General features: G+C 42.1%; 1 protein-coding gene across 1 annotated transcript in view; it reads left to right on the top strand.

Moving 5' to 3' along the window:
* The window catches only part of odad2 (outer dynein arm docking complex subunit 2), a 394,037-nt gene that overhangs the window by 41,616 nt on the left and 338,550 nt on the right, over window positions 1-13,871 (top strand). Inside the window, 1 exon segment of the mRNA XM_037694246.1 lies at window positions 12,023-12,134. Coding sequence (XP_037550174.1) covers window positions 12,023-12,134 — 112 coding nt within the window.

Below are 13,871 nucleotides of genomic sequence, written 5' to 3' on the forward strand. Positions count from 1 at the left end.
GTTTTAATTAGTTCTTTAACAAAAGGAATTCCATCTTTGCCTTTGCTATCTTCTGGTACTTGGTAGATTCTCAAATTATTTCTTCAAAGTTTATTTTGCATGTCCTCATATTTAGCCGTTAATTCAATCTCCCTGTGCAGCAGGTGTCTGATAGCCCTCTCGTGTCTCTGCGTCATGTCTTCAGTGTCGCTAATGCGGCTTTCAGCCTCCGCAGTCCTCTTTTCCAGTGAATCCACACTATTTTTCAGTTCTTGCAGCATAACATCTATTTTTGTTAGGGACAGTTTGGTTTCTGCGTGCCCCTCTCTGTTCTCTTGTCTTAATTTCCCCAGTTCAATCAAAATCCTGCACTCTGTGTTATTTGTATCAGAGCTCATAGTCTGAGCCTCGTTTTTATCCATTATACCTTCTTGTTTTTTGGAGCTTTGGAGGGGCGGCTGTGGCTGAGTGGTTAGAGCAGTCGTCCTCCAATGCAAGAGTTGGGGGTTCGAATCCACCAGCAGTCACATGCCCAAGTGTCCCTGGGCAAGACACTGAACCGCTCATAGCCTCCGATGTGTGTCCCATCAGTGTTTGAATGTGATAAAGCTCTGATTAATCTCTTTAGAATGATTTGTTCAATTAGCTTTGTAGAGCTCTAGTAGAGTGCTGTGTGGATGGGTAAATGAGGACACAGATTGTAGTGTAAAGTGCTTTGAGTATCTTGAAATAAGATAGAAAGGCGCTATATAAGTACAGTCCTTTTATTTACCATTTACAGGATCATCCTGATTCGATCAAGGGTGTCAGAGAGGGCGCATTCCAAGTAAAAACAGTGACTTCCTGTTCTGTGGGGGCGGGACTTTGATGACATCAGAATATGACCACAGAGGATCGTCGGGCATCAGACAGGAATGACTCATGCCAAATTTGGTTCAATTCGGTCTTTCAACGTGAAAGTTATAGCGTTTGGAAATTAATGGCGTGAAGCATAACTTTCGGGTCTGGCCCCGCCCCTTCAGCATGCTCCGAAATGAACCGTTTTGATAACTTTGTGTTCCCCATGCCTTTTGACCAAAATGGCCAAGTTTAAAACCAATTGAGTGAAATCCCTAGGAGGAGGAGTTCAAATGTGGAGGCTATAAACCACCAAAAAGGTGTGAAAATTGGGCCGGCATTCCAAAATGGCCGCCTTCCTGTTTTTCGGACAACGTTGGTGCCAGAGGGTTTTCTGTGCATCTTGGGGAATTGGACAAGTGTACCAAACTTCATGTTTCTATAAAAAACTAAGGTTAATGCGTAGGGTATTTTGAAAATTTCTAGGTGGTGCTCTTGAGCCGTTTCTGTTGCGATTTTTGCCACGCCCTTATAATACGTAATTTTTCACCAGCCCTGATGCGTCCGTCAAATTTGGTGACTTTTGGGATATGTTAAGTCCCCCAAAACACCAATTTCTGCCAATTTGTCGGTAAAAATTGCAGCTCGGGCCTGAACAGAGCGATTACAATAAGCCTTCGCAACGCTTAGCTGCTCGAGCCTAATAAACACTACGATTACAATAGGCCTTCACAGCGCTTCGCTGCTCGGGCCTAATAAACACTACAATTACAATAGACCTTCGCTGCTTCGGCCTAATAAGACAGCATCATCCCATCATGCTCCAGAGTCATTTTCAATAATGATAAACCCTGGTTCACATCCAAACTAAGACAGCTTTGTCAGCAGAAGGAGGCTGCTTTCAGAGAGGGGGACAGAGACAACTACAGACGTGCGAAGTATGGATTTAGCAGGGAGGTGTCGAAGGCTAAATCCAGGTACAATACACGGCTGGAACAACAGTTCTCTGCAAACGACTCTGCCTCTGTCTGGAGGGGGCTGAAAGAGATAACTAACTACAAGCCCAGAGCACCTCATTCTACAGACAATCTCAAACTGGCAAATGATCTGAACGACTTCTATTCACGCTTTGAAGTCATGGACTCACATTCCTCCATCCTCCACACCAACCCCAGCCCAACTGATTTAACCACTTGGGACTGCCCCCGACAATCCCCTGCTATCTCTGTACAAGAAGATGAAGTAAGGAGGCTTTTTAAAAGACTGAATACACATAAGGCTGCAGGCCCAGACCTTGTGTCACCCTCCACGCTGAGACATTGTGCTGGAGAGTTGGCTTCGGTCTTCACAGGGATCTTCAACTCTTCTCTGGAGTCATGCCACATCCCAGCCTGTTTCAAGTCCTCCATCATCGTCCCTGTCCCCAAGAAGCCACGTGTCACAGGACCAAATGACTACAGACCTGTAGCTCTCACGTCTGTAGTCATGAAAACCTTTGAACGCTTGGTTTCATCTCACCTCAAGTCCATCACCAACCCCCTCCTGGACCCCCTGCAGTTTGCCTACAGGGCCAACAGGTCTGTAGATGACGCAATAAACCTGGCTCTTCACTTCATCCTGCAGCACCTGGACTCCCCAGGAACCTACGCCAGGATCCTGTTCGTGGACTTCAGCTCCGCATTTAACACCATCCTCCCTGCTCTGCTCCAAGACAAGCTCTCCCTGCTCCATGTACCTGACTCCACCTGCAGGTGGATCACAGACTTCCTGACAGACCTGAGTCAGTGCGTGCGGCTGGGGAGAGCTGTCTCGGACACTCGGACTGTAAGCACAGGATCTCCACAGGGCTGTGTGCTTCCCCCCTGCTTTTCTCCCTGTACACCAACTGCTGCACCTCCAGCCATGACTCTGTGAAACTTATTAAGTTTGCAGATGACACCACCCTCATCGGGCTCATCTCGGACGGTGACGAGTCTGCATACAGGAGGGAGGTGGACCGGCTGGTGACCTGGTGCAGCAGCAACAACCTGGAACTCAATGCCCAGAAGAAAGTGGAGATGATTGTGGATTTCAGGAAAGCCACAGCCCCTCTGCCCCCCCCCCCCCCCTCACCTGTAATGATACCCCCATCACCACTGCAAACTCTTATCGGTTCCTCGGCACCACCATCACCCAGGACCTCAAGTGGGAGCCGACCATCAGCTCCCTCATCAAGAAGGTCCAGCAGAGACTATACTTCCTGCGACAGCTGAAGAAGGCCAATCTGCCGGCCAAGCTGATAGTGCAGTTCTACACGGCCATCATCGAGTCCATCCTCAGCTCCTCCATCACGGTGTGGTACGCCGGGGCCACTGCCAGGGACAGACTGAGACTGCAGCGCATTGTGCGCTCAGCTGAGAAGGTGATCGGCTGCAGCCTTCAATCCCTCCACGACCTGTACGTCTCCAGGACTGTGAGGCGAGCAGGTCGGATCACAGCTGACCCTGCTCACCCTGCACACGGACTGTTTGAACCACTCCCCTCAGGCAGGAGGCTTCAGTCCATTCGGACCAGAACCTCCCGCCATAAGAACAGTTTCTTCCCCTCTGCTGTTGGACTCCTGAACACACATAATGCTACCTCATAATTTCTGCTTTGGTCACATTACATCTGTATTATAATTGAATACTCCATCTGTACTGTTTTCTAAGCTTTTTATTTTTTATTTTTATTTATTTTGTTTTTTTATTGTTTTCTATTGTATGGGTGTACATATGGTTATGTTATGTTTTTTATTTTACTTTATTTGTGGGTGTACACAGGTCTTATGTCTTATGTAATGTTCTCATTTTTACTTTATTTTTACTTTATTTTTACTTTATTTTACTTTATTACTATTCACACCTTATGTCGAAGCAAATTCCTAGTTTGTGAACCTCGTTCATTGACATGGCAATAATAAACTGATTCTGATTCTGATTCTGATTCTAATAAACACTACGATTACTATAGGCCTTCGCAGTGCTTCGCTGCTCGGGCCTAATAACAACACATTCAGTGTAAGACAACACTCGAGTAGACAATTACATGCCAGGGAGACAGAAAAGTGGGTTAAGAATTTATCTGACAGACAGCTCACCCAGCCAGAGACAGAGATTCATGCCAGGGGACTGAACTTGGCGATTGCACCAAGTAGAATTCCTCTGGTGGAGATGATCACAGCCACAGAATCAGCCATCTGCAACAACAAGATTAAAGAGGGTGAAGCAGAACAACCCAGAATCAAAGTTTCAACCTGCCTCAGCAATGCCAAACCACCACCTTCCAACATCGGTAGAGAGGAGAGGGATGCACTCACCACTCTTAGCAAGGACAAAAACATCATCATTCTCCCAGCAGACAAAGGAAGGTGCAAAGTGATTTTGAACCAGAAAGACTATCATGAGAAAGTTATGGCACTCTTTAGTGACTTAACCACTTATGAACCTCTGAAAAGAGACCCAGGAAGTAAATGGTAAATGGACCGCACTTATATAACGCCTTTCTATCTTATTTCAAGATACTCAAAGCACTTTACACTACAATCTGTGTCCTCATTTACCCTTTCATACAGCACTCTACTAGATCTCTACAAAGCTAATTGAACAAATCATTCTAATGAGACTAATCAGTGCTTTTAGATCACATTCAGACACTGATGGGACACACATCGGAGGCTATGATGGGTTCAGTGTCTTGCCCAGGGACACTTCAGCATGTGACTGCTGGTGGATTCGAACCCCCAACTCTCGCATTGGAGGACGACTGCTCTAACCACTCAGTCACAGCCACCCCAAAGGGGTTACAAGAAGAAGTTGATAGATTGCCTGAAAATTTTGGAGCAGGACTAGGCTATTGACCGTATTCTGTACCACAGTCTATACCCAGGGGAGGCCACACCTAGTCTGTATGGTTTACCTAAAATCCACAAACAAGGTGTACCTTTAAGACCAAGTGTTAGCATGATTATCTCTGTCACTTACAATGTTTCCAAATATCTGGCGTCTGTACTCGTCCCTTTAGTTGGCAGCTCAGAACATCACACACAGAACACCATGGATTTTGTTGATAAGGTGAGGGATGTCATCATGGAGACTGATGAAACAATGGTCTCTTTTGATGTCACATCACTCTTTACGTGCATTCCTGTTGATGATGCAGTAGAGGTGGTCAGTTTAAGATTAAAATCAGACACCACTCTGAGCAGCAGGACTATGCTTTCCACAGAATGGTAAATGGTAAATGGACTGTACTTATATAGCGCCTTTCTGTCTTATTTCAAGATACTCAAAGCGCTTTACACTACAATCTGTGCCTCATTTACCCATGCATATAGCACTCTACTAGATCTCTACAAAGCTAATTGAACAAATCATTCTAAAAAGACTAATCATTGCTTTGGATCACATTCATACACCGATGAGACACACATTGGAGGCAATGAGGGGTTCAGTGTCTTGCCCATGGACACTTCGGCATGTGACTGCTGGTGGATTCGAACCCCCAATTATTGCATTGGAGGACTACTGCTCTAACCACTCAGCCACAGCCACCCTCTGAACAACTGTGTCAACTCTTGGAACTGTGCCTGCAGTCAACCTACTTTACATATGGGGAGAATATTATAGGAAGAAACATGGGTGTGCTCTGGGGTCTCCAGTTTATCCTATTGTTGCCAACCTGTACATAGAGGAGGTAGAAAAGAGAGCCTTGACGTCCTTTTCAGGGACACCACCAAGTCATTGGTTCAGGTATGTTGATGACACCTGGATTAAAATAAAATCTCAGGAAGTCCAACATTAAATTGACCACATCAACTCTGTGGATAAATACATCACGTTCACACGAGAAGATGTAAAAAATGACAGACTGGCTTTCTTGGACTGTGAGGTCTCGGTTCCTGATAGAGGACATTTGCAAACTGAGGTGTACTGCAAACCCACCCACACAGACTAGTATTTGCAGTTTGACTCCCATCACCCTTTGGAGCTCAAGTTGAGTCATCAGGATCTGCAACAGTCTACCAGAACGTTTTAGAGGTCTTCATGATTCCTTCTGCTGAAGATCTGTTTGGAGATGCATATTTCATCTTCCAGCAGGACCTGGCCCCTGCCCATGACGCCAGAAGCACCAAAACCTGGTTTGATGCCCATGCCTTAGTGCTTGACTGGCCAACCAACTCACCGGACCGAAATCTCATTGAGAATCTATGGGGTATTCTCAAGAGGAAAATGAGGGGCACCAGATCCAACATCAAAGAAGAGCTGACAGCAAGCATCAAGGAAGTCTGGGCTTCCAGAACTCCTAGGCAATGCCACTGGCTGATTACCTCAATGTCACTTCGCATCGAGGTAGTCATTAATGCAGTGGGATTCCCAACCAAGTATTGAAGACTGACCTATTGTTTTGAAAGTACCATATTTTGATTGATTTATTGTGATCCAATTTCTTTCTTTTTTTTCTGCAAAAACTGAGAAGTAGTGTGGGCTGATGTCTTCATGGTATTCTAATTTTATGAATTCTTGTTTTCGTGGGTTTCATGAGCTGGAAGCCCAAATTATGTAAAAATAAACAAATAAATGCTTGAAATTGTTTAAATTGTGGGCCCTGAATCTATCATCTATTACAGATGAACTTTTTGAATGGAATTATGGAAGTTAAACAACTTTTCCATGATATTCTAATTTTTTGGAAAGGGTTCTTTATGTACAATATTTTTTTTTGTTTTTAAATTTAGTGGGTGCGGCTCATTCAGGTGAGCTCAATTGTCTGGAAATCACGGTAAATTCATTAATTCAACTTTTATTTTTAGAGGTTAGTCTCATTGAGCCTCAAATCCAGTTTCGAAGCAACTGCACTGATGGAAACTAAACTTAAAGCAGTGAGAATGTGTTTAGCTTTTTACATTGGGGCGGCTGTGGCTGAGTGGTTAGAGCAGTCGCTCTCCAATGCAAGAGTTGGGGGTTTGAATCCACCAGCAGTCACATGTCGAAGTGTCCCTGGGCAAGACACTGAACCCCTCATAGCCTCTGATGTGTGTCCCATTGGTGTATGAATGTGATAAAGCTCTGATTAGTCTCTTTAGAATGATTTGTTCAATTAGCTTTGTAGAGATCTAGTAGAGTGCTATATGAACGGGTAAATGAGGACACAGATTATAGTGTAAAGCACTTTGAGTATCTTGAAATAAGATAGAAATGCGCTATATAAGTACAGTCCATTTACTATTTACATTGTTTGAGCTCGATTGAATTGTTTGCTCAAGTCGTCTCTTTTTTCCGGATTTATCTGTCTTGCACAGTTTTTCATTGTAATTCACAAACACACTTAGTACAGTTGTTTTTCTATTGTTGGATAGTGCTTAAAACACCTTTTATCTTTCAACACTTTTCGTTTTTTATTCGTGTATTGGGATCTGCTAGCTCTTGCTAGCTTTAGCTTAGCATGGCTGCTGCTTCTCTCCCGGCTTCCTCTGTTCTCACTTAATCCGTGTGTCAGATGTTTAGCTACTCCTCTGCCTCCTTTAGTGGTAATGATACATGTAACAAATGTAGTCTTATGGTAGCTTTGGAGGAGAGGCTGTTTGAACTGAAAGCTCGGTTCCATGCTGTAGAAAAACCAGTAGCTAGCCAGGTCCCCTTAGACAGCATGGAACCACAGAGGCTAGCTCCTGTTAGCGGTCCTCCAGCAGACCCCGAGCATCCGGGACCCCAGGCCGGCTGAGTGATGGTCCAGAGGAAGCATAGTGCAAAGACTAAGCCCCCAGTTCACCACAGACCCGTTCACATTTCTAATCGGTTTTCCTCGCTCAGTGACACACCCGCTGAGAAGCAGACCCTGGTTATTGGCAGTTCCATAGTTCGAAACGTGGCTTTAGGTACTCCAGCGGCCATAGTTAAATGTATTCCGGGGGCCTGAGCGGGCGACAATGAATCTTATCTGAAACTGCTGACTAAGGCTAAGGCTAAATACAATAAGATTGTTATTCATGTCGGCGTTAATGACACCCGGTTACGCCAATCGGAGGTCACTAAAATTAATGTTGCTTCAGTGTGTGACTTTGCTAAAACCATGTTGGACTCCATAGTTTTCTCTGGCCCCCTCCCCAACTTGACCAGCGATGACATGTTTAGTCGTATGTCGTCGTTTAACCGCTGAGTAGGTGGTGTTCTGACAACGATGTGAGCTACATAGATAACTGGAGTTCTTTTTGGGGAAAATCTGGTCTGATGCGGAGAGATGGCATCCATCCCACTTTGGACAGAGCCGCTCTTCTTTCTAGAAATATCGCTGATTTTGTTTATACCCCAAATTATTGACAACCCAGGGTCCAGTCCATGAAGCAGAGTTGTAGTCTTCCACACATCTTTGCTGCTTCTCCTCTGTTACCCACCCACACCCCATTGAAACAGTGTCAACCCGGCTCAAATTAAATAAACCAAAAATCAGCTCTAAAATATAAATCATAAAGATCTTATTAAAATAAACACAGTTACTTTACCAGAGCAAAATCATAAAATCAGTAAATGCAGATTATTGAACATCAGATCCCTTTCCTCTAAATCCCTGTTAGTTAATGATCTGATAACTGATCACCATATTGATTTATTCTGTCTGACAGAAACTTGGCTACAACAGGAGGATTTTGTTAGTATAAATGAATCCACTCCTGTTAATTATTTAAAATTTCATGTTCCTAGAACAACTGGCCGAGGTGGAGGAGTAGCTTCTATTTTTCAGTCAAGTTCATTGATTAATGCCAAACCAGTTATTAGTTATGATTCTTTTGAATCGCTGTCCCTCAGTTTTTCTCGTCCAAAATGGAAATCAGAAAAACCACATTTACTAGTTGTTATATACCGTCCACCAGGCGCTTATTCTCAGTTTTTGTCCGAATTCTCAGAATTCTTAACTGACTTACTATTAAACACTGGTGAAGTCATAATAATGGGTGATTTCAATATTCATGTAGATGTTGAAAGTGATAGCTTAAGCAGCCTTTAATAATTTAATAGAGTCATTTGGTTTTACCCAAAACGTCCGCACATCTACTCATTCTTATCATCACACCCTTGACTTAGTTCTGACCTATGGCATAGAGATTAAGGACTTGGTAATAGTTCCTCAAAATACTATTCTGTCCGACCATTTTTTAATTACCTTTGAGTTTACATTAAATGACTACACAGTCACTGAGAGTAAATTTCATCTTAGCAGGTGCTTATCAGAAAATGCTGTAACCAAATTTAAACAGTCTCTTCCATCAAAGTTTTCCTCTGTCTTTCAGAGTAATGCATCTGAGAACAGTGACTTAGATCATCTAGTTGATCATCTTACAACTTCAATGCAAACTTCACTTTATAAAATTGCTCATCTGAAAAAGAAAGTAATCAATCAAAGGAAACTGGCTCCTTGGTTCAATTCTGAGTTACATACTTTAAAGCAGGCATCTAGAAACCAGGAGAGAAAATGGCACTCTACTAATGTTGAAGAATTTTATTTAACTTGGAAAGATAGTCTGCTAACTTATAAGAAAGCTGTCCGTAAAGCTAGAACTTTATATTACTCATCTTTAATAGATGAGAATAAAAATAACCCTAGGCTTCTGTTTAGTACTGTTGCTAGACCAATTAAAAGTCCCATCTCTGTTGAACCATGTATCCCTACAACTATAAGTAGTGATGACTTCATGAGATTCTTTATAAATAAAATTATTTTAATTAGAGAGAAAATTCAAACCATCCTTCCTTCTATTAGTCCCCTGTCAAATGAGACAACTTTACAAATTTCACTAGAGCCTGATTTGTGTTTGGACAGTTTTTGTCCTGTTGAGCTCTCTGAACTGTCCAAAATAATAACCTCATCCAAACCATCCACATGCCTGCTAGATCCCATCCCAACCAGACTGTTTAAAGAGGTATTTCCCCTAATTAATGTCCACAATTTGGATCTACTTAATTTGTCTTTAATGAATGGTTATGTACCACCGCGCTTTAAGGTTGCTGTAATTAAACCTTTACTTAAAAAGTCTGATCTTGATTCAGAAATTCTGGCCAATTATAGACGTATATCTAATCTAACTTTCATTAAAAAAATTCTAGAGAAAATAGTTGTAGGTCAGTTGCGTGAACATCTACAAAGAAATAATCTGTTTGAAAAGTTTCAGTCAGGGTTTAGAGCACATCATAGCACAGAAACAGACTAGTAAAAGTCACTAATGATATTTTCATGGCTTCAGACAATGGCTTTTGTCTATACTGGTCCTGTTAGACCTCAGTGCTGCATTTGATACAGTTCATCACAATATTTTACTACAGAGGCTTGAATATGATATTGGAATTACCGAAACGGCTCTAAAATGGTTTAAATCATATCTATCTGATAGATTCCAGTTTGTAAATGTAAATCATAAATCTTCTTCATACACCAAAGTTAGTCATGGAGTTCCTCAGTGCTTGGGCCAATACTCTTTACTTTATATATGCTTCCATTAGGTAAAGTTATTAAACAGCATGGGATACATTTTCATTGTTCTGCTGATGACACACAATTATATTTGTCCATTAAACCCAATGAATCCAATCAGCTACTTAGACTACAAGCATGTCTTAAAGACATAAAAACCTGAATGACCCTTACTTTTCTCCTTTTGAACACAGACAAGTCTGAGGTTTTGGGTTTTGGACCTGAGCACCGTAGGAATTAATTTTTCAGTTTTTCTCCCTCCTTAGATGGCATTAATCTGGCCTCCAGCTCTAATGTTAAAAATCTTGGTGTTATTTTTGATCAGGACATGTCTTTTATCCCCCACATTAAAAACGTTACCAGAACTGCCCTCTTCCACCTGTGTAATATGGCTAAAATTAGAATCATCTTATCCAAAAAATTATGCAGAAAAACTGGTCCATGCATTTGTCACATCTAGACTGGACTATTGCAATGGTTTATTATCTGGGTGTCCAAATACTTCTTTAAAACGTCTTCAGTTGATCCAAAATGCTGCTGCCAGATTCTTAACTGGAGTTAGTAGGAGAGATCATATCTGTCCAGTTTTAGCTTCTCTCCATTGGCTCCCTTTCAAGTCCAGAATAGAATTCAAAATCATACTTCTAATCTACAAAGCTCGCAACAACCTAGCTCCATTATATTACAGATCTTATTGTTCCATATTTTCCTAACAGAGCACTTTGCTCTCAGGCTACAGGTTTACTTGTGGTTCCTAGAATTTACAAAAACGGCATGGAACGGCATCTCTTGTGGAACCAACTTCCAATCTCTGTCTGTGAGGCTGACACATTATCCAGTTTTAAGACTAGTCCTAAGACTTTCCTCTTTGCTAAATCCTATAGTTAGAGTCGGCTTGAGTTTCCTGAGCTGTCTCTTAGGCTTAGACTGCTGGAGGACAAACTGACCACACTTTTACACTCTTCTACTGTCTTTACTTACTCTACTCAACCTGTTTTGTATTTGTAATTATTTTTCTATCCTTAACATGTTTTTTTTTTTGTAAACATGGGGTTTTTTTTGTCTTTCAGGTACACCTGGACCTATATCTGGACCTACCATTCTGTGTTTATTTGTCTCTCCTTTCTGTCCTCTCAAACCAGCCAGTCAAAGCAGATTGCCGCTTGTCCTGAGCCTGGTTCTGCTGGAGGTTTCTTCCTTTTAAAAGGGAGTTTTTTCTTTCCACTGTTCCCATTGTGCTTGCTCAGGATGGAAGACTGCAACAAAGCCAAGATTCAACTTGTCTGCTGGATTCCATAGATAGAGAACTTTACTAATTGGCTTTTTTATGTATGTGAATGTTCCTGTAAAGTGCCCTGAGACAACTTTGTTGTGATTTGGCGCTATATAAACAAACTGGATTGGATTGGACGTTTCCTCGGGCTGTGGTAGCTCAGTGGTATGATCTCGTAATGTTGAGGCTGCAGCTTCAAACTCGAGTTGCATAAGTAAGAGCGTCTGGCATAAAACAACTGTCAAATCTTCATTCAAGTTCACTCGCTGTGTTGATCTCTATTGAAGGGAACAGACGAACGAAAAACTACTTTGTTTTAAATTCCCTTTAAAGCTGCTCAAATGTAATGTGACTTTTACAGCCTTGATTAATTCCTGTGACATGTGGGGCTAATTATATTTGATGGTTTTATTAATAAAGGTTAGTTTGTCCTTTGTTTTCACAGGGCAGGAAACAGGAGGCAGATGAGAGCGGTTACGAGCAAACAAGTGATATTTATGAAGATCTGGTAACACTTCTGAAGAGCAGAGCTCCACATTTTGCAGAGAGCATAACCAATCAGGTACACAGAAACACAAGCAGGAACACCTGCAGTCTGCACGTCAAAGGTCTCAGTATACTCGTGCGTCCTGTCAGCCACGCAGAAACTATGCGTACTGTCCGCAGTCGGTTGAAACTTCATACTCAAGCGTCCACCCTGAGCGACTACAGTCAGCTCCGCAGACAAGGGGCGTTTACCTTCAGGACAAATTGAGGTTGCCGATTAGTCATTTGCTGACACACCTACTGGATTGATTGACAGGTCAAAAAAAAAACAAAAACGAGAGCTGGCAGCTCTAGTCGCAGTGGTGTTCTGTGTTTATATGTTGTTAATAAAAAGTTCTAAAAAATAAAAAACAGGGAGCGCTGGCCCTGCAGTCCACACATCAGACCAGCCCACCAAGAAATCTCCAGACCCTCCCACAGCCACGCTGGACCTGATTTTAATTCACTTGTGACAAATTCCTTCGTTTATCATCATTTCAGTCATGGCGTCAATAGATGAGGAGGAGAGATCACTTGCCTTTTGGGAAAAAAGAAAAGAAAAGGCCATTAAACCAGACCAGGGATGAAGAAGGGGAATTTAATACATTTGTGTCACATTGGGGCGGCTGTGGCTGAGTGATTATGCAGTCGTCCTCCAATGCTAGAGTTGGGGGTTCGAATCCACCAGCAGTCACATGCTGAAGTATCCCTGGGCAAGACACTGAACCCCTCATAGCCTCCGATGTGTGTCCCATCAGTGTATGAATGTGATCTAAAGCACTGATTAGTCTCATTAGAATGATTTGTTCAATTAGATTTGTAGAGATCTAGTAGAGTGCTGTTTGAATGGATAAATGAGGACACAGATTGTAATGTAAAGCACTTTGAGTATCTTGAAATAAGATAGAAAGGCGCTATATAAGTACAGTCCATTTACCATTTACCATACAAAACAGTCCCATCGCCGGGCAGTTTATTGTGTGACACCGAGTACGCAGTCGTAAAAATTGAACTTTGCATGGCCATGCCCTGCGGGTGTCCACTTTGACTCTTAATTCGGTACGCGTGGACTGACGTACGCCCAAGTATACTGGAGGCTTAAGGCCTCTTTGTTTTAGCCCAAAAACACAAGTGGATGTTAAAATACCTCTTTGTCTCCTTTCCTCCAAAGACTTGAGTTGACCCCTGCTGCTGTGTGACTCTTGTTCAGGAACACAGTTGGGATTATCTAATTAGTGTGTGTTTTGCTCCACACCAGTGAGCTAGTGTCTGGTTGTCACTGTGCTGAAACTTTTCTGAACTGACCTTCAACATCAAACCGTATACTGGTCATCACACACTTCCTTCATGCACACACACTCACGCACACACACACACACTTCTACAGAAATGAAAATTGTTTGGTAGTGTTATTTCGTGTTGTCATTTGAAGAGAAAGAAAAGAAGATGTCTCCATCTGCTCAGAGAATGGATGAATCATTTAGAATATGATTTAGTGTATTTTTTGCTTGCATTAATCTGTTGGAAAATGCAGCATCACCACAACATGAGATACTTAAAGTGTATTTAATGATCACCTCCTGGTTCTTTTGTGTTTCAACTCTATTTTTATTGAAAGCAAAGATGTTAAGTATATACTGTAATAAGAAAAATGTAGCTTTTTGATTTTTATTATGTAATTTCTAGTCAAATAAACCAAAAATATAAATAACTACTAGGGGTGGGCGTGTATTATGAAATTCTTTATCAAAAAGGGCTCGTGAACGGTCGGCAC

The sequence above is a fragment of the Nematolebias whitei genome, chromosome 20 (genome assembly GCF_014905685.2).
Source record: "Nematolebias whitei isolate Nwh7 chromosome 20, NemWhi1, whole genome shotgun sequence".
NCBI classification, from domain to species: Eukaryota; Metazoa; Chordata; class Actinopteri; order Cyprinodontiformes; family Rivulidae; genus Nematolebias; species Nematolebias whitei.